The sequence below is a fragment of the Aythya ferina genome (assembly GCF_964211825.1).
Source record: "Aythya ferina genome assembly, chromosome: 12".
Lineage (NCBI taxonomy): Eukaryota > Metazoa > Chordata > Aves > Anseriformes > Anatidae > Aythya > Aythya ferina.
The window spans coordinates 12,972,689-12,993,745 of NC_140308.1; the positions used below are offsets into that span (position 1 = coordinate 12,972,689).

The 21,057-nt window shown below is 50.2% G+C and overlaps 1 protein-coding gene across 4 annotated transcripts in view; it reads right to left on the reverse strand.

Annotated features, from left to right (window-relative positions):
- WDR59 (WD repeat domain 59) overlaps positions 1-20,940 on the reverse strand; it is a 47,131-nt gene extending 26,191 nt beyond the window's left edge. For 2 of the 4 annotated variants that reach the window (XM_084533499.1, XM_084533498.1), the window contains exons 1-13: positions 20,693-20,940; positions 20,045-20,076; positions 17,307-17,356; positions 15,469-15,604; positions 12,163-12,248; positions 11,277-11,357; positions 9,280-9,317; positions 7,174-7,262; positions 6,576-6,692; positions 5,568-5,645; positions 4,456-4,612; positions 2,646-2,725; positions 372-504 (exon numbers count right to left, since the gene is read on the reverse strand). In XM_084533499.1, coding sequence (XP_084389625.1) covers positions 372-504; positions 2,646-2,725; positions 4,456-4,612; positions 5,568-5,645; positions 6,576-6,692; positions 7,174-7,262; positions 9,280-9,317; positions 11,277-11,357; positions 12,163-12,248; positions 15,469-15,604; positions 17,307-17,356; positions 20,045-20,076; positions 20,693-20,771 — 1,156 coding nt within the window. In that variant the 5' untranslated portion in view covers positions 20,772-20,940. The remainder of the gene's footprint in view (positions 1-371; positions 505-2,645; positions 2,726-4,455; positions 4,613-5,567; positions 5,646-6,575; positions 6,693-7,173; positions 7,263-9,279; positions 9,318-11,276; positions 11,358-12,162; positions 12,249-15,468; positions 15,605-17,306; positions 17,357-20,044; positions 20,077-20,692) is intronic. The other 2 variants (XM_084533501.1, XM_084533500.1) reach the window with 1 other exon arrangement.
- Positions 20,941-21,057: the final 117 nt, after the last annotated feature.

Genomic DNA, 21,057 nt, shown 5'->3' on the forward strand with positions numbered 1-21,057 from the left:
TTTTCTGTGGGGCTCATCTCTCAGCTTAAAACAAAACACATTCTCAAGAAGCTGACCTGACTTTCTGATTACCTTATTCTTGTCAGGAAGTCACAGCTAAGACCTAAGGACAATGCAATTAAATGCTAGCAGTGACAAGGAAGAGACCTGTTTTAGAGCTAGAATGACATCATTGTGTTAGAGGAGAAAAATTTGGAAGGACAAGCCTGAGAAACCCCTTGTGGCTTTCTGCCTCACAAACTGGGAATCCACTGATCTTTGAAACAAGACCAGTTTTTGCTTTGCCTATGGTGTTACTTTCTTATGCCATGATGCATCCCAATGCAAATTGAGCTCGCGTTTAGAGTTCCACAACCCATCACTTGCCTCACCTTCCTCATCCCCGTGCCCAGAGTTATGCTGGGGCTCAGAGTCCTGGGGATGAAGGGTCTTGTCCGGCTCCGACAGAAGAGAAATCCCATCAACGAGGTCATCAACTCCATCCAGGATATCGTTAGCACACAACTGAAAAGAACAAGCAGAGCCACATGCTGCACAATGGAAACCAAACCATGGAAAGAAACACCACTAAACCACTCATTTCTGGATTTCCAAGCTAGGTTTGTCCACTCAACAGTCATGGCTTTAAGACCTTGGCATTGTTACTGTCACAAGACGTGTTATTTTCCCCTTTCCAGCATCCTCCCCTTTGTCACCTCAGACAGCCTGGCCAAACCTCCTGCTCCCTTACAAAAGCCACTGAACTGACGTGGCCAGTCTAAGTAACAGAGATTTTACTTTAAACTACAGGTGAATGCCTTTAAGTCCTTAAATTAATGTGTGTGTGTCAAAAGTAATTTATTTTTTTATATCAGATATGACAGTAGCATGCTTCCTGCTTTTGATATTTACACTCCAGTAGGATTTGGAGGCCCAGGTAAATACCACAGGCTCCAGTGATCCAAGTCCTGTACCAAAAAGAGACCATGAAAACTTGTATTTTAAAGTTCAGCACAAGAAAAGAAGGGAAGATGAAGAGAAGAAACACAGAGAGAAGAAAGGATAAGGTTATGATATAGCAAATTACAGCATTGGTCACCAGCAACATGTCATCATGTGTGTAGTTTGATAAAGACCAAGAACAAGAGGGGAGCAGGGGCCAACGAGGGAAGAGACAAACAATTAATTCAAAGACAGGACAGAAGTAAAATATTCACAAATATATCAGGTAGGAGTAAAGGGTGACTTTTCACAGAAAAGGTTTGTTACAGACCTGCAGGACTCCTGCAGGATCTGTGCTGGGACACATGCTTCTCAACATATTCATTAAAGACCTAGAATAGGAGGTGAATAGCGACATGACCACGTTTGCTGATGCCACCAAGTTATGCAGGGTAACATAAGTGACTGCCAACAGTCACAGAAGGACCTTACAGGAGGAACTGCATTAAAATGGAAGATGAATTTCAGTTCAGATAAATATAAAGCAATGCATACAGGCAAAAAATGGTAAATTCAAGCTGAGGGAACAAAACAGAGGCCAGACTAAGCTGATGTTTTCATGGAATTATGCCCAGCAATTTAAAAACAAACACTATTGAGAATTCTTTGCTAAGAACAAGTTCTGATTCCCATCCCAAAAAGGATATAGTAGAACTGAAAAAGGGATGTGAAAGACAAAAGGATGATCAAAATTCTTGTACGGGGGATGACAGAAATCAAGACCTTTTGACTTCACAAAGGAGGCAGCTGAGGAGGGATATGATGGAGGTTTACAGAATCATCAGTAGCACAGACAAGATGCTGTAAGATTGGCTGCTCGTTTCTTTAATGCAAGAGCTAGTACGTTTCAAACAAAACTAGCAGGTAGCAAAGGTGCTGTTTTTCCACACAACATGCAGAAAAGCCATGAAACTCCTCATCACGGGATGTTTAGGATGACAGAAATGTACACAGGTCCAAGAAAAGAAAGAACAAATCAAGGGAAGTGGAGTCCATCGAGCTCCATTAGATACAAAGATGGCCAGGCTTGGTAAGCCTCTTAAGCTGTAAACTACAGGAGCCTGGGAGAGCATGTGAGAAATGTCACTCCATACTTGCCTCGTTCTTATTGTCTTCCAAGCCATCCCCAGCTGAAGATGAGCCAGAGGGAGCAACATGGGCCATCGTGGCCATGTGAACCTCTGGTCTGACGCAGCAGAGCTGTCCTAGTGATTGCATCAGCACTCTGCAACTGCTGCCAGGCAGCAGAACAACAGGACACACGCTGCCTGCACCAGGCTAAGAGGCAGTGGAAACACGAGAGGAAGCAGAGGGCACAATCCCTACATTTACCTGGTACCTCAAATGCCAAAAAAGAGCCTCGTCTGGCAGCCATGGAGGCAACACAGGTAGTAACTGATCTCCACCTTCCCCAAATGCCTTGTATGGTTACTGTTAGATGATAAAGTGCCTTGGCACACACAGAGGCCTCAGCACAGGTCTCCCTGGGGATGTTTCTGGCCACACCTTGGCTGGAGTTAAAGGGGGGAAGTAAAGTGGCAGCTGGCTGCTCTGCATCTGCAGCTCTAGGACACCAGAGGAGTGACTGGGAGTGCAAGGAAGGGGAGGTGAATACAGCCTGTAGGAAAACTGCCTCCAGTTTAAGAGTGCAAGTGCTTACGTACCCGCTGCAGCTGCGAGTCAATCCGCCACATCCGCAGGGTCTGGTCGCGGGACCACGTAACCAGCTGGTAGTCTTTAGAACCTAAAAAGGACAGAAACTTATAGACCCAGCTGAAAGCAGGGCCCATCGCAGCACTGCTGTTAGTGTAAACAGACACAGGCAAGCCAGCAGGGAGGATAAGGCACTAAACAAAGGCAGAGCTCACGAGTCCTGTCCTGCCTTGAACTGACCCAGGCTCATCAGCCTTTATCCCTCCTGCACCAGTTACCACACCTCGAAATGGGGCATAATTTACAGACAGGATAGAACGAACGTGATACCAGTTTGCAAACTAGGAATGAACAGGATCAACTACAACGCTTATTTAACCAGAAGAAATAACATAGTAGAGAAATGGATTTATTTTTATGAGAACTGCAAAGTTGAAACAGGTGATGAACTAAAATATCTCGATGCAGATGTTTTTGCAGCATTTCTAAGCTACAGCAGCTGGTTCTATCCTTCCTCCCTTTCCTTCTGAAAGACGCAGATAATGCCAAGAGAAGTTCAAGTTGTAACAAAATACATCTAGCCACATACTATCTATCAGCAGATAAAGGTATCCAGACTTATTTATGTCCACGTTTAGGCCTTGTGATACAGTTTAGGTTTCCCTTGTCAAACAGCTGCCGTGTTTAAGAATTTGCTACTGCACAGCTGCTTCCTACGCCCCTCTACTGAGGCACGGGGGCTGTCTAAATTCAGCACAAAAGATTTTGTGGAAGGAGAGCCGAGCTATCTTGGTTGCCTGCACTGATGCAGCCTAGGAATGCTTGCGTGATTGATTAATGTTGCTTGAGATAAGGATGACTTCAAGCCTTGGATATGTACCTAGGAACTCGGCTAAGAGCACAATTATAGTTCAGGTCTGCTCAATTGTTCAGACAAGCTGTCTTAGGCTGCACCTTGTTGGAGCACAGGCTCCAAGGGCAGGAGATTACAGCACTGAACATCCTGGAGAACTAGCACAGGAGTCCCATTCACTCACAGTGCAGAGAAGAAACCAACTCCGGCTCAACTCTGAGCCAGCATCCTTGCTGATCTGGACTCTCCCATCACGTGTGTGCTTTTACACAGCGCTGCAAAGCAGCACCAAAGCCAGGCGTGCTCGTTCTGTCGATGGCAGCTGAGGTTTCTGGAAACAAAGCTGTGCTCTGTGTCATTATCCAACCTCTAACACGGAATTTCCTATATTTAGCTGCCTACACTGGAAAATTTAGTCAGGATTTAACTCTGACAGCAGCCTCCCATCCCACGCTCTCCTTCCCCTGCCATTGCCAGCACACCACAGATAAGGCAGGTGCTGGGCGCGCCAGTTCTGGGGCTGGGATACGCTGGAGGCTGTGATCTGGGCAGCGATGTGAGGGGTTAACTGGGTGCCTGCAGCTCTGAGCAGGGGGAGGGTCCCTGCACTGTACACCCACCTAATTGTTGGTACAACTTATTCTGAAAGATCCATTTAAACCAGACTCGAAGGGGAGAGGAAGCAATTAAGAGTCACCGCTGACCCACTCGGCATTCAGTGGGTTTGCTTCGTTAGCATGGAAACAACGGGGAAATACTTCTGTGGCCGCTGCCATAAAATAAGTACAAAACAGCTGTGACCTGGGGGAGATGGCAGGCAGGGCTGGAAGGCAAGTAGGAGCTGCTTCAGGGAAAGGCAGGAGCCAAAAAGTGATGGCATGAGCATCGCAGCCAGGAGTCTAGCCTCTGCACCCATGGAAAGCCAACGGGTAGCAGTGCAGGGGAGACACACCTGGCCCTGGACTCACCTTCTTTCTGTTTCCTCCACTGGAACTCCAGCACCACGTCATCGTGCCCCACGAAAGTATGCACAGGCGTGTTCAAGTCAAAGACATTCCAGAGCAGCAGACTGTTCTCTCGCCGGAGCTGGGGGACCATCACTGTCACCAGCCCGTTGCTGAAAGGCTTGAGAGAGAAACACCCTCCTGGTTAACCTCGGGGAGTTATGCCCCCATGCTGTCAGCGTGCCCTGTAATTCTTTCTTTTTGCCATTAACAAGAACAAATTGGCTTTAAAGGAACTCAGCACTAAACAGAAACAGGCCTAAATCAGGAGAGGTTGGAAGGCAAGAGGCTGTTGTGCAAAACCAGCATCTTACAAGGGAAAAGATATAATAAGCTCAGAGGTATTCACTGCAGCCCACTTAAGATTTGCCATTTCTTTCTGCTTCTCCCTGACTTCTCAGCTGTGAGGCCGCAGGGGTTTCACCACTGACTTTTCACATGGGATCCTTGCTGCAGCTTGCCAAGAACTGCAATAACTGCCTCCTAGGGACCGAGCCCTGGCAGCTGCTCAGGGCCACACTGTAACCCACTCCCACAGCCCCACTAGGGGATGGGGAAAGGGGACCAAAGCCTCAAGGCACAGCACTGACTTCAGGACACATCCAGATACAACTGGCTGCTTGGTCTATAAGGCAACAGCTCGTGGATCTGACGTGCTGTAAGAGCCCAGTGTGGCACACTTACAGATCCTGGGAGCAGGGCAAGCCCTCAGAGAGGGCAGAAGGCTGCTGCACTGCTCTGTGCTGCAGGTGCCAGTGCTGGGCTTGAATGGAGAAACAGGACAGCAAGAGCAACAGTTGCTTTCTGAGCCTCCTTGCTCCCACCCACACCTGGGTTTTATCCCCAGGAGGATGATGCCAAAGACTGGGGATCTCACTCTGCCAGCAATTCCTTCTCCCAGGTGCCCCCACTGCAGATATTGCTTTTCTTGGCCCTTTAAGCACCACGAGGGATTTTAAAATCAACCTAACATCCAGAAGAAGCGTTGAGAAGCCCTTCAGCAGCTCTTTATTTAATGTGTCTTCATGCATTCGCTCTCACAGCACAAGTGGGGCTGGTGGGTGTTTCTCACTCACCGTGTATCTTGCCTTCCAGACGGGAACCTGGCAGGGAAGGATATTGAGGTATTTTCGAGGCTGACGGTAATCCCAGAACTTCAAAAAAAAAACACAGAAAGACAAGGAAAGGCACGAGTCAGCTGGCCATACTTTTAAGCTGCAGTTTTCCATGTGGCTCACAGATAGAACAGTGAGAAACATGCCAGGGTGCCCACAGCATCATTAGTAACCCCATCCATTAACAGCAGAGATGGCCCCAAAGGATGAATATCAAGCTATCAGCATCTGGCAGCAGCTCTTAGACAGCGAGCGACTTGGGGTCATGCTCACAGTGATCAGAGCTGGAGTAATTAGAGCAGGGAGACAGGCAGCCTGCTTGGGCTTTCGGAGTTACAAGGCACCCCACAGGCTCCTAGCCAATGTGCCAGCCCAGGCTGGAGGCAGGCCCACCCTGCTGTTACTGCTCATTTCGTAATGAAGAACCTAACCTTTGGCTTTGCTAGAATACACATCAATTGCATTCACCTCAGAGCTTAGCTAAACGTGAAGGGATTCCATTTGGCTGACGTACCAAGCACACTATTACCCCCCCTACCACCCAAGTGAAAGGCTCTGCGTAGCAGTGCTTGCAGGCTCGCTGATAACCCAACCTGCCATGAATTTGGGAACCCCAGGGGCTGGAGCACATCTCACACCAAGCTGCTGCGATCAGCTTGAGGCTGGCAACACCGCATTTTGGGTGGAAGGCTCTTCTGGCGAGGGACAGGCAGAGGCAGTTTTTTCAGCTTCAGTACTGCCCAAATCACCGCAGCCATGTTAACCATGGCAAGCATACGTGCACCCATCCTGCAGTGACTTCTGTGTCTATTCCACAAGTGTGCCCCTGGCTCAATGCACACAGGCTGCCAGAAACCCAAAAATAAGGACTCAGATCCTGCCAGGAGGATGCACTTCCCAAAGCAGCAGCAGGGATGTGCTGCACCACCCTGACACTTCCCAGGCAGGAGCCCCAGCAGCAGCACTTACCCGCACGGAGTTGTCCTGGCTGGACGTGGCCAGCGTGTACTCATTGTCAGGATGCCAATCCAGGCCGTGGATCTTCGAGAGATGAGCTGCTAAGTATTCCACTGCAGTGCTGGGTTTCTGGAAGGAGACATTTTCATTCTCAGCACGGGACTTCTGAAATTTGGTCTAGTTCTTTGGCATAAAAAGAGACACTTTAACAAGGGCAAGAGGCAGAACACCCTCCTCCCAGGGAAAGGCACTAGCTCAGCAAAAGTAGGTGAAGGAAAAGTGCTGTGAAAGGTGTGGCAAACTCCACAGTGACCGAGTGCAACCCAGCACCACACTTTTATGCTCAGTAAAGTGGTGAAGTACTCTGAGATCAGCAGCAAAGTGTAAAATGGGCATAATTTCTGGGGAAGGAGGTTATCTACACACTCTTTTCAGTCTCCTGGGCTCCCAAGTGTCTCTGGTTTCCCTCTAAGTTTTCTCTAAATCAGCCCACAAAAGAGATTGGGGATAAAGCAGTATTTTTTTTCTTGGTATTTATCTGTGACTAGAGGGACACCTGCATCAGCGCGGTGGGAATATGCACGGGTGGCTCAAGAGAGCCTCAACTCACCCTTTTGTCCCATATTCGGACATCCCCATCGTGGCTTGTGGCTAAACAGTTGGCATTCTTCTTGTTCCATTTGACCTGGGAAGCTCCAGCTGCAGCACAAACAGGGCAGGTCAAAACAGGCAATTAACAAGTGGCACAGCACGCTCCTCACCTCTCCCTGGGGATGCTCTTAGCACAAGGAAGTCCTTCAGAGGAAAGATATCCCAGAAGCCAGCATGAAGGCTGGCTGAAAGTGAGTAAATCGTGATTCCTCAGCTTAATGTTTGTGCTCTGAAGACCTCAAAGCATGTGTGCTGTCATGCCACAGGATGCACTGGATTAAAATATACACGTCCAGATGGAACAAACTTCTTCCATACAAGAATTGCAGGTTCATCAACCCCCTCCCAAATCCCTTCTGTTTTCATTCAAGCTGCTTCCCAGTGCCTATAGATGGATTCGTTTTGTTTCCTCAACACCCTCCGTGCTGTCTGATGCAACACAGGACAACAGTGTCCTGCATCTATCAACACAGAGGTGTGGGAGAAGACCGTGATGCAGGTGGACCACGAGGCTGGCCAGCTGGAGGTGAGCACACCAAGTGGCCCACCTCAGAAACTGGCAAAATACACCAAAAGTCAAAGACATCAGTGGCATTGTACAGAAACTGGTTGGTCCAGGTATCACGAGGGACTCAATCCAGGGCCTAAACCAGAGGTGGGCTGCTTGCTTCTGGTATGAAACAAAATTAGGCTTTGGTTCAGAATTGGAAGAGAAATGTGTGCTCTGTTCATCCTTACTCTGCAAGCATTTTCAAAACATTTTACGCCATCCAAAAGGTGAGGTCCACGAGAAAGCTACTAAATAGATCTCAGAGCCTGCTGCTATACCTTCGTTACCTACCTCCCGCTGCACGGGGAGCAGATTCACCCTCCCAGTCTGGCAAACAGCTAGCCTGGGGGAAAAGAGCTGCAAACAGGCTGTGTTGATTGAGCTGATCCACTCACTGAGGGGTACACAAACATCTGGACTAGCACTAAAGAGAACCAGGCTTGGAGGAAGGAGGGTGTATGGGGAGCTGGCTATTGGGCTGGCTCGGCTGACCTGTGGAACCTCACCCCAGGCACCAGAACAGAACGCTGTGTCTCCAATTCTGCAAGGTTTTTGCTGCTTCTCTCCAATTCTGTACGTTTTTTGCTGCTTCTCTCCAATTCTGTATGTTTTTTGCTGCTTCTCTCCAATTCTGCAAGGTTTTTGTTGCACTGTGGTCGAGAGGCTTACCAGCTGGGAGGCAAGGAGAGGCTGCAGATGTGCAGCCTACGGAGCTGAACCGAGCAGCAGAACACGAGATGCGTGTTACGAGGACTGCTGCAGTGCTGGGATCAGTATCCCAGGAAAAGGACACGTTTTCCTCGTCATCTGCACTTCACCCTCCTCCAGCACCAACCGGTCGGGACTGACAGGCGCTGGCAGGCGGTGATACAGGCAGCACTGCCAACAGCCATGACAAGCGCCTTTCCAGAGCAGGTGCAGCCCACAGAAAGGGTTTTCGTGTCATCGCTGCAGCTCCCAGCACACTGAAGGTGCTCCAGGGAAGCACAACGCAGCCTGGTAAAGCTCCCGGCCCCTCAAGGGGGGCGGGCTGGGCTGTCGGCAGTCACCACCTCTGCCTGGAGCGCAGTTGGGGTTCTCAGCTGATTCAGCCAAGCACAACAGGACATGGAGACATCGCAGAGAAGCAGCACGTAGGGGACAAGCAGCGTGGCAGGGTGGTTAAGTAGGGTGGAAGCTGTTCACATCCAGGAGGCACAAGTGCCTGCTGGCTGGCAGGTGAAGGAACACAGAAGCTCCTTTTGTTACCATTCACCCTCTCCTAAAAATCAGCAGCACCAGGGAACCCTTCCTCTTTATCCTTACTCACATCCCTCCTGCATTCTGCTCCTCCAAAAGGAGCTGTGAACCAAAGCCTCTCAGGCTGCTGCATGGGACAAAAACACGCGGTGCCACTTCTGCACTACGCCACGTTCAGCCTCAGAGCACGAAGGAAGAAAGGAACAACAGCAGGGGTGCACAACGCTGAATTTATATATTAAACATGACAACATCACACACACACAGCATACTTACCGACTGCAGAGAGCGAGACCGTGGGCTTCCTGGTGTCTCTGAAACACAAGGTGGTGAATGTGAGCACCCAGGGCACAGCCCAGCAGGCCCAGCCTCCCCAGGGAGCTCCTCGCTGCACCAGGACTAATTTGATTGCTGCCTCTTGGGAGTTAATGTGCCTCCCGCTTACTTAAATTGTAAATCTAAAACTCAAATACGCCACATTAAATGGAATAATCAAGAAGTAATGAGCTGGAGGACAGCAGCCATTATCAGCACAAAATGCAGCAAGAAATTTAGGACCTAGGATGGAGCTGGAGGGGATGTGAGGGAAGAGAAACACGTGCACTGGGTGGCATGTTGCTACCAGGCAGGCAGAGGAAACACTGGGCTCACTGAAGTTGTTAAGGAAGCAACAAAACCACCCTTCCCAGGAGAACTGAAGTGAACAAACAGAGCTGTGGAAAAAAAAAAATCAACAAAAGCCACGGATGTGTTTGTCGAGCCCTTGCAGACCCTGATTCAAGGCAGATGGAGCAGTGACTTCAGAGCAAAGGCTTCATGTCCAGGATGCAACAACGTTAACAGGATGTAAACCCAGCTACACAGACTCTACAGACCAATTTCTGTGGTGGTACAGGCCAGTGTGGCACCACAACAGCTCGCAGCAGCCAGGACATGAATCAAGGCAGTAATTCAATCCTTGACATTGCTCCTCAGGAAGTCACCTGCCCTTTTGGGGAAAAAATGCCAGTGGAGACAAGGAGTAGTGTCTTCAGTTTTTCAGGTTAGCTGAAAAGCCAAGTATTTTCTGGAATGAACTGCATCGCTCCTACCAAGAATTTCTGTCTAATCAGAAAGTTGTTTTGTAGGAAAAAATAAGTGGGGAACTTCCAGCTCCTCTTACTGCACGATTACTTCCCCAGAGCTTCGTTAGAGGCTTCATCAGGATGTTCTCTTGCTGGAGGCCAGCAGCCCTCAGGACTCACTGCCCTTGGACACTCAGACCTTGCTAGTCAGTACATGCAGGATGCAGACGTGTCAGAGACTAAGCAAGCATTTTGGGACGTTTTTGATACACACAGGCACAAAATGGTGGAAGGGCACAGCAGAGTTAAAGCAGGGCTCCTGACACAACCTTCAGAGACTTTTTTTTTTTTGCTTGGCACTAAGATAGTATCACAGGAAAACACAACCAGCAGTTATTGTCTCTCTGTCTTTTAATTACACATTAATAATATATTGCCGCTCTCAAGCACCGTTTAACCAAGGATCTAAGTGCTTCGTAGGAGCTAAACAAGCCTCAGGGTACCCTGGTGCAGTGGGGTTATATAATTATCCTTCTATTATAACTGAGCAAGGGAGGCAGAGAGGAACAAAGTGACTTGCCAGGGGTCATAAAGAGTTGCTGTGCAGCCAGCACGAGGACCCACGAGCCCCAGTGCCAGCTCCCTGCTTCCCAGGTATAAAATGTGGGGCTTTAATACTGGCGGGTTTGGACGGATCTGCTACTGTGAAATTACTCATGATAGAAAGCACCAGGAATCCGGGGAAGTCATGAATTGGAAAAGGTTCCTGAACAGGGCTGCCAGTCTTCACAGAACTGAGGGAGAGTCAGCTACAGTCACTGAATTTAGAGGAAAATGACTGCAGGACCGTGAAATGGTGCTCACTCACTCAGCTAAAGGGGAAAAGAAATCTTGAGGAACACCCTTGGGTTCCAGGAAGGGCTTCCAAGGAAAGCTCTGAAGTAGCTAGGGAGAGAAGGCAGTCGGTATTTTCTCCCCACTCAGGAGTATGACTGTGACTAAACTACACCTGCTTCCCTTCACTGACTCTGAGCTGGCTTGGAAGGAGGGGACCAGAAGCCACCTTCGAGGTCATGGGAAGGGGACGGAGCCCTTTGTAAGCAAAGCTGAAACGCAGCACCCTTCAGTGCGTGCTTTGCCCTGCAAGCTGCTAATTACAGAAACGAGCCCAGTGATTTCCCTGCAGTCCAGAGGCAGACTGCTTCTTACTTGATGTCCCAGATGTAGATGTACGTGTCAACGGAACTGGTGACCAGCAGGTCTGGCTCAAACACCGCCCAGTCCAAGTCACTGCAAATGCAAAGTCAGAGTGGGAAAGCAGAGACAAGCAGTTAGCATCAACAATTAAGTAAACAACAAGATCTTAATCATTTTTCTAAGTAAATTCCAAGAAGCAATGACATACTTCTAGGTAAATTCCAGTGAAACATCCCCCTAGCCCTGAGCTTTTTAGCTGCCACATGCGCATGCTCTTTCCCCCCCAGGAACAGGCACACTGCGAGCTCCCTGTTACTACACATTTTTGGCATCAACCCTTCGTTCTGGAATGCCTTCCTGTTGGGCTCACCAGGTGCCTCTGGGACACAGAGAGCCTCCAGGCAGCCCAAACAATTTCAATTTCCTGTGATTACTTTTCATAGTCAGGAGCTGGAGTAAAATGCACCGTTTCACCTGCCCAGCACCAAAGCACACCCCTGGAACTGCAGGCAGAGATCTTCCATGCGCCACTAACCCACCGTGAACTCCATCTGTGGGATTACCTGCTTTAATTCAGCTCTGTCACACAGAAACATGGCTGAGATTCAATTTAATAAACATGCTGCTGCTATCTGTTTCCCTGCTGATGGTCCTGTTTATTACAAGGACAGCAGCCTAAGGCAATGACACTAAAGCCATCAAGGGCTATGTGGATATTCTGGGGGAGCCACTTCACATCTGACATCTTCTCCAGATGGGAAGGCAAGGCAGAAGGGCAGAGAGCAAGTAAAAACAGGCTCAGAGTAGAACTTGAGCAGGGTCAGGACCGAAACATTCTTTTCAATGAAACAACTCTTTGTTTTCCACCCAGCAGTTCACAGCACGGCTTGTTCCTCACCTGATCACGCGTGTGTGTCCTTGCAAGGATGTGCAAACTTCCCCGTTACCTTCCTTCCACTTATACAGGTCAACTCGCTGGTTGCTCTGAAATTAAAAGGCAGAAAGAAGACAATGGCAGGCAAACAAGGCCGGGCAGGAAGCCACGTGCCAGGACCAGGCTCCTTTCCCTTTGAATAACCTGTTGCCAATCAGTCCCATTGTGGATAGCAAAGGCCGTGCCCAGAGGAGGAGAACAAAGATGAACCTACAGGCTGCAAGGACTCAAAAGCCTACGCTTTAATCACATCCACTTAAAATTGGAGATAAACAAGAACGGGAGAAAAATCACATTGCAAAACGTTTCCATGAAATGATGTTCTCAGAACTTGTATTTCCTAACAAGCAGCTGTGACTGCAGGCAGCCAAATTCTCTCCGCAGGAATACCCTGCCAGTCTGCTCGTGTTCACAACCAGTTCTCAGCGAGGGAGGTGATGGATCACCACTGGTCCTCCTCAACATCCCCTCAATTCCCTCCTGAGATAATCAGGGCCGCTGCAAAATGAGACCAGCACAGTCTGACGGCTTCAGGGTCACCTCCTCAAGGGTACTTCCATTGTTGCCAGCCCAGAAAAAAAAAAGAGCTCGAAGTGCTTATCACTAACCGTAAACCACAGGAGCAAACCAGATGAATCAATGACAATGTTATTTAGGGCTTCTTCACTCATTCCAGGAATAAATCCTCCCCCAAACCCAGCCACACACACAGTTAGTTGAAACTAGCTGTTGTACTTCAAGATCATGTTCTGCCTCAACCAAAATTTACTTCTTGCCCCCGAAAGATTAGAGCAGGCCTGGGCTGAATTGCCTTTTGGGGTGCATAAATAGCACCAAGCGCTGTGGGTCTTGAGCCCTGGCTGGAAATTCATGTTGGTTTGGCAAAAATCAAAATAATAGCTCTTCAAAATTTGATCTTCATTAGCCCCTCATTTTCAAGCGTACATGCAGACGAGGATAAAGATAATAGAGACCAGACAAATTTTATAGTCTGTGGCCTTTTTTTCCTACCCCAAAGCTGCTTCATAAGAATTTGAACTTGCAAACGGATAAAACACTCCAGCCTTCCCTGACATGGAAGGCCTCCTCCCAGCTCAGCAATAATATATGGCATTTCTCTAACAGCTCACAGCAGGGCTGCACAAGAGCTTGGGGCAAGGAAAACTCCTTGCATGTTTCCTCACTGACAGAAAGACTTAAGAGAGGAGAGTGGAATTACCCAACAGGATTTGTCCAGGACTCCAGAGGCGATGCTACAAGATAAGAACCACCAGAAGTGTCTCAGGCTTTTAGTGGGGCATCTCACGTGGAAAGCACTGCCTGTGGCACCAGGTGTGGCAGAACGACCTCCTCCCACCAGAAGCACTTCTTATAAAAGCACTTTTTATAAAAAAAGTGCTTCTGATGATAAGAAAGAGCACAAACTTCCAACGATTTCATCACCCTCTTCAAGCATCTGTGACCACACAACAAGAGTAACGAGGATCTAGCACGGAAAACAATGGCATTTCTAAACAACAGCTTAGGACTCCCCAGAAACGCGCTCGAGCCAGAGGGCTGCCACGGCTGAGCCCAGCAAGAGGACAAGAGGACGTGTTTCAGCTCTTCTGGAAGGAAGCCAAAACAAGGAGAAGCCCTGATCCAAGCACAAGGACAGGCTCCCCCTCTGTCTGCACCGTTTCCAGTCAATTGCACTGCAAAGCAGGTAAAGCTTTTTGCGAGCAGGATGGAAGCCTCTGAACGGGGATGCAGAGGGATAAGGACCCTCGGGACTGTCTACAAGATTTCTGTGGTGCACATCAGCTGGCTCCATGTGACAACTTCATCAGAGGACTCATGGAGGATCAAAAGCCAGCCCGAGTCCAAACGGAGCCAGCTGCATCTTTACAGTGATGAATCCGAGCTAATTTAGCCTTCCTGATCTAACTTCACCCCCCTAGGCACGGCCCTGCACAAGCACATCCAGACCTGACCGGGAAGGCAGACCCGAGCACACAGCACGAGTCCCTTTCCACTTCCAAACAGGACCGGCTGAATTCCAGTCCCAGGTCCGGGCCACGCTGCATCAGCACCGGGACGCCAGCTAACTGGGAGACGGCTGCTAGGGAGGTGTTCCTGACCCAAACTGGGAAACCTGCCTGATCCCATCTTGGGGATCCCTCGCCTGATGTGCATCAGCAACTATGTCTTAGCATCTTCATTTACAACCAGGAGCAGCCAGGTTTGATGCCACCTACGACTAGCTGAACGGAAGGATGGCTGCTGAAGGCTTCTACGAGCAGGCAGGAACATTTAAGACATCATTTGTGCACCAGAGCTGGCAGGAGAAAGACTGGGGGTCAGGGAATGTCAGAGAGCAAACTGGGAAAGGCTGTAACTGGCACCACTGGTCCCCTTTTCAGGCCACCTTCAGTGTCAGTAGTAGCCAGCCCTGGAGGCAAAAGGAACAACAAATCCCCGGGAATCATCTTCAGCTCAGTGTTTTCTCAAAACAATAGATGAAACCTGCCCACCCCACCTATTTCAGGATGCAACAGCAAAGATGTCTGCGAAGAAAAGAAAGGTTTGTGCCCAACTAGTGCCAGTAGCTACCAACCACAGCGCTGCAGCACAGGCTGCTGCTGGCAGGAGCTCAGCATGCTGGGCGAACGAGCTACAGGGCACAACAGGCTGAGTAAAGAGCCACAGGCTGTGCTCAAGCCTCAGATGGCCACGAGACCTGCCCTTTTCAAACACTGTTTGCACTACTGCTTCTTCAGACCAGCTGATTTACTTCTCCACACACAAAATAAGAACTCCTTGCTGACCTGGTGCCTGCCCACCTGCCAGCCCAGGTGGTTACAGCGGTGAGCCAGCATTGACCTGTGCTATTTACGGGCTGCCTGGTGCACCACAGCCCACCAGGAAGGCAGGCAGGCAAAAACGAAACAGCACAGAGCAAGAAATTCAATACGTGTGCAGATCTCGTAACAGAACAGAGGGCAGAAACAGAACATCCCCTTCCCTGCCAGCAAAGGACCAGCTGGACGCCTGATTTACCTGGCAAGGTGCTTTACAAAAGACAAGGAAGCAAAACTGGGCTCAACAATAACTGAGAGCCGCCAAGCCCAGCGCCTCACCTCGCTGGCAGCAAATCAGAATTTGCTTCACCTTGCTACGGGGCTTGCAGAGGCACGCCCGTGCCGGCCCCACACAGCCCTCCCGGTGCAGTTTCACCCACGAAAGCCTGGGGAAGAGCATGAGCTGCAGCTTTTAAAGGAGTGAGCTTACCGAAGCTGCGAAGTAGTAGGAGCAGCTGTCGTGGGGGTTCCACTGCACCGCCCCGATGTCCCACTTGCTCTGCCGGGAGATCTTGCGGTGACCCTCGTTCGGGGCATCCAGGTTGACTATGTAGAGGAACCGGCGGCTGCAAGGCAGAGATACAACAAGGCTGCATCACACGCTCCTTATCTGCAAAGCACAAGCTCCCAGGGAACTTACAGCCTGGTGACCAGAACACCAAGGGAAGCTTTTAACGAGCTTTTTGAAAAGACCTCCCTGAGAACGCTAGGTTTGACCACCTAATTCCAAAAGGAGCATATTTAATAAAAAATAAAAATCAAGACATGGAAATTAGAATCTGCAAACGCAGTGGGCAGCTCAGACCATAGAAAGCCGCAGATAACTAGGGCACAGAGGGAAGCACTGGGAAACGGTGCCCTGACAGAGGTGGCTGGGGGTTTTCACACCACACAGCTTGGGGGATTGGGTCTGCAGAGGGTACAAGCACAGCCGGGCAGAGCTAGCTCAGCTGCAGCAGCTCGTCGACATGGGTGGACACAACCCTGCACTGGCCTGGCCGCATTACTGACCTGAGCTAACCCTATTTGCAGCAGCGAGACGTTTTGTATGATGCTGCAGCTGAGCTCATCCATCCTGCTGGACCCGGCCTGCTCCGCGCAGAGCGAGGTGAGGCATCGCTCCCTCCAGCCTGATTCACCTTCGGAGCGAGATAAACCACCCAAAAATAATTGTAAGGCAGCTGAACCCTAATGGAAGACCAGCCCCAAAATATAGGCAGCCATACATAATTAACCACGTCAGCACCACGTATGTCAGCTGCACAGCAAGCTCACAGCACCGTGAGTTTTCCCAAGAGAAAGAGCACAGGGAGCACCTTGGCTGCCTTTCCACACCAAAGCCCTCGGGGCTACCAGCTCTGAAGGTGCTGGAGCCTCTGAGGCTCTTACCCAGCTTTAATAAGAAAGGAGGCAAATGCTGCTGGAGAAGCCTGAAGGGCAGCTGGAGCTGGTGCTGAGTAGCAGGCTGCCCTCAGCTCGCTTCTGGCCCAAATAAACCTGGAGCTGTGCAGGTATAAGAACAGGCAGAGTCAGACCCAAACCCAAGAGCTGGCTGCCTCTGCGCAGGGCTTTGCATGGAAGGCCTCTGAGCTGTGCCCAGACACCCTTTTCCTCCCAGACCAACCAAAGGAATTGGAAAGGAGCATCCAAATCGGTGTGGTAACCAACACAGGATGGTGGCAACTGGGCAGGCTCCTGCTGAGCACCCAGTACGGTGCCTCGGTGTCCCCGTTATGGCCCCTTGGAAGTCCCATAGCTGGTTTATCAGAGGTACAGAGACAGACAAGGCAAGGACCGGCACGCACAGGGACACATCGCCATCAGATCAGCCCTGCTAACACCTCGTGGCAATGGTAAAGGGAGATGGGAGAGCACAGGGTAGAAAACAAGCCCTGAGAAACCACTCTTGGTGAGGATCATCCCTGCTGAGCCAACCGAGGCACAGGTCAGACAGCTTGGCTCCTCTGACCCAGCACACCACGGGGATCTCTGGGGCAAATTTCATCTCGAGCATATGACTTAATCCATATTTTCACAGAAAACACATTGGGCAGTCACAGCAGTGCTTTATTTTGCTGTTGGTGCCGGCTTCAAACTCCGCATCCCATGGGAAACGAGCCCCAGATCCTCTTCACGAAGCCCTGACCAGAACTCAGCTGCGCCTCTCCGAAATATTTCATCAGCCCTTGAGCTGAGGGCAGCTGGAGGCTGCTGCTGGGGCTCGGGACAGGGCCTGGCACACATTTCTAACGGGACTGTCACACTCACCCTGAGAGGACCGCGTGCTGTCCCAGGCAGTCCACTGACATAGCAGTTGCCTGTTAAAGAGAAACAGAGAACAAGACTAAATCATCGCTGTCAGGGCAGCCTCGCAGCCACAGGCACAGCTCCGGGGGGGGCTCAGGGAAACCCCCAAGCTCATCTGCAAGGCACGAACTGACACGGTAAGGGTCAAAGCTGAGAGCTCAGGGCTGGCAGAAGTAACATCCTTATGGGGTCAGAGGGGTGACGGTGTGACAGTTGATTTGGGGATACAGGTTAGCACAGAGAAAACATTATTTTATTTTTTTTTAAAGTAAAATGAAGCCAAGATGTGGCAAACACCACGACGAGCACCGAGACCTTGCTCCGTTCTCCCTGCTATGGCAATCACAGCTGCTGCCGTTCAATCAGCAATCTCTAATAATCCTTATTAATCAGCCCCTGCTCCTGCTCAGGAGCTTGCTCAGCCTCTCTCTCTTCCATTGCAGGGCCAGATTTAATTATATAGGCACTGGGAGGTAGAAGCGCAGCCATTTGTACGTGGCTGGTCTCCGAACAGGATGGCTAAGAGGCATCAGAATTCACTCCTCGTGCAGGAGGCTGAGATAACTTAAGTGTCATAAGGAAAAAAAAATAGACTGAAAATTGTTTCCACTCTCTTCATTCAGAACAGAATTGGACGACGATCTCGTTTACTTGCCCAGAGAACAAAGGGAAATTTGACTTGAAAAGCTGAGCAGTTCGCCCCATAAACATAGATCTGACTTCAAGGCAGATTTTAGCACCGGCAGCACAGAAGCAGGATGTGCCCCACATTCTTCAGCCTCGCTGCTGTCATCTTCAAAGCCGCCCGTCTGAAGGCTCCGCGTGTCTCTGCCGCTGCTCGCGATGCCGCTAAGTACTCTCAGCACGGATCCTACACGACTTCAGGATGTCCCACAGCTGCTGCTTGGAAGCAGCACTAAAAGCAGCCAGCCAGCACGGCAGTCCCCTTCCATTTCAACCAGATTTGACAGAATCTTTTTTTTTTTTTCAACCCTTCTGAGTACTGACCGTCCTCAAGTGCAGTCTTCTGGCAAGGTCTTCCTAATCCTAAAGCTAATACTTGAAATAAAGAGCCACTTTTTAAATCTCTAAATGGCAAAGAAATAAACCCAGCTTCCTTGATTACACATCACCTTGCAAAATAACTTGCGTTATTAAATCTATACCCCAAAAAAAAATCAAGCAGGAGAAGGAAGTTTTCCCAGATGATGCACATTTTGCTTGAGATGAACTCAAATGAGGATCACCAAAGCCAATACCACAACCAGAGCTTGCTCACATGATGGAGAGCTCGCCAGCCAACATATTTCACACAGCTTTGGCCATCTTTCCCCAAGGTAGAAGAACAGCAGTCCATTTAAAGTGATTGATAACTTCATGTACAAGTTTATTTTTCTGGCGTTGGCAGCAGGATCGCATCAATCCTGAAGAATCGTTTTTAATAATGAACACTGGTAAACTGTTTTTCCAGGCACTGAGCATCAGAAAATGTAATGACTAATTATATCAAAGTAAAAACCTTCACGTGTCAGGCTGCTACTGTGTTGGGTCGCAAATTAACTCATTTTATGGGAAGGTTTTCCCTCCTATGTTACAGCCTCTTATCTAGGCGACAGGGAAAAAAGCCCTCAGCAGCTGTCAGATGCATTTAACGCGCCGTGCACGTCGGTCTTCACAGCACAGCCTTCCAGAAGGGGGAAGCTGCAACAGAACAAACCAACCTGAAAAGAGTCTTTATCCTAAAACAATCAGATTGGCTGGAGCTGCTGTTTAGGAGCACCAATTATCCCACTAAGCACGGTAGGCACACCGCACGTCTGAAAACCAGCTCTGAGCCCAGAAAGTATCTTCTGCAAATACCTGCTACAAGTGGTTGGCAGCTGGTTTGGCAGACACGTAGGGTGATAAATGCAGCAGCTGCCCACTCTTTGAGTTATCTTGGTTTTGGGGTAGGGATGTCGGACACAGCACGGCCTCCAGGCCGAGCTCCAGCCTGGTACAGGAGCGTACCAGCTGAGGTGTTTCCAGTTCTTAATCTCGGGTTCCCTATCTGCAAAGATCTTTCACACAGACTCCTAAAAAAGGCTCGAGCCCAAATACATAAATAAGGTTAGTCTGAAAGCAGCCGCCTAGCAGCCCTAGATGCTGGAGCTCTCTGGTTTCACAGGAGGGAGCAGGCAGGTCAGAAGAGCTCTGGAAAGCACCAGAGTCAGCTGAAATGACCAAAATACCAGTGGTGAACCTCCCTGCTAAGGCATACCCCATGAGGCTGCGAGGCAGTGCTGCAGAAGGGGCTCACGCACCTGTTCCTTCCCCCTCTGCAAGTCATTATGAACAAGCAATCAAGTCAGCAGGCACGTCTCTCCGAGCCAGACGCAATTTGAAGCCGTGATCTAGGAGCGAGCGCCTTCGGAGCTCGGTTTCCTGAGAGCAAATCCTCACCACGAGGCGAGACGGCTCCAAGACCTTCTTCCAGGAGGAGCACGAGGCCGACATAAAGCTCCCCAAGGACAGGGCTGGAGAGCTGGGTTAGATTACAGAGGGCGGGCTGGATGTGATGTGCAGGACTCAACACACCTGGTGAGCACAGAGCTGACATTGCTCTGAAATACAAGGATGAACTAGGAGATGAGAGATTTTCCAGAGCTATTTTTTTATTTTTCTGGGTTTCCTGCTGAAGCAGTTCATGGTTCACCCACCCAGCTCAACCCTGGGAAGCAACCGGCAATGCCTTTAAAAAAAAAAAGCAAAAACCTGTTTCTCAGAATAGCTCCTTAAAAGGTGTGTAAGCAAAATCTGAAGGGAGTTCTCCTGCAAGCAGCAACTTCAAAAATAAAAGCTGATTTTTTTGCTATTTAAAACCCAAACCCGCTTTTCCTGCTGACCGAGCCGCGCTGTAATGGTCTCGGGGGAAAAACGAATAAAGCTGTGTGGGAAGAGGCGATGAATTCTGTTAGGCCTGCCAATATTTGGGCAAAATGGATGTTTCTGGGATGCAACTGAAATTGGAAATAAAGCGCCTCGTGAATTGAGGCACCATGCCTGTAACCTGGAAGGGAAATGGAAACATGCAGTGGTTCTGTTATGGTGTCTGCTATTTCTACAAGTGCCTAGGCCAGGAGCTTGCAACTTATATTTAGAAAATAGAAGAAAAAGGGGGAAAAGCCGTGCTGGCTACACCCTCATTAAAATAAACAGGACCACCGGGGGCTGCTCCGTGCCCGTGCCCTCGCAGCGGGACACGAGAGCTGGGGACGCTGCAGCCTGCGAAGCCTCGAGAGCCACTCTGCGGCCTTTTCACCAAAAACCCCTCAAATAACCCCAAAACCGCGCCCCCCCCCCCAGACCTGTGCGTCCCGGAACTCCACCACCACATTCTCGCTGCTCCAGCGCGCCGCCATCTTGCGCCGCCCCGCCGCCGGCCATGGGGGCGGGGCGAGCGGGGAGGGAGGGGCGGAGCCTCAGCCGCGGGGGTTGCTGGGAAATGTAGTTTTACCACCCCCCAAACCACCGCCGTCCGCACACGGCTCCCGGTGCGGACGGAGAGGGGGCTGCTGGGAAATGCAGTCCACCCGCTTTATCCCGGGGCGAGGCGAGGGGGCTGCTGGGAGTTGTAGTTCTCCCCGCACCCCCCGTGCAGCACCGAGCCCCCCGCTCCCGGTGCCGCGCCCCCCGGCGCCCGCAGCCCCCGGTGCCCCCCGCGGGGCCTCGC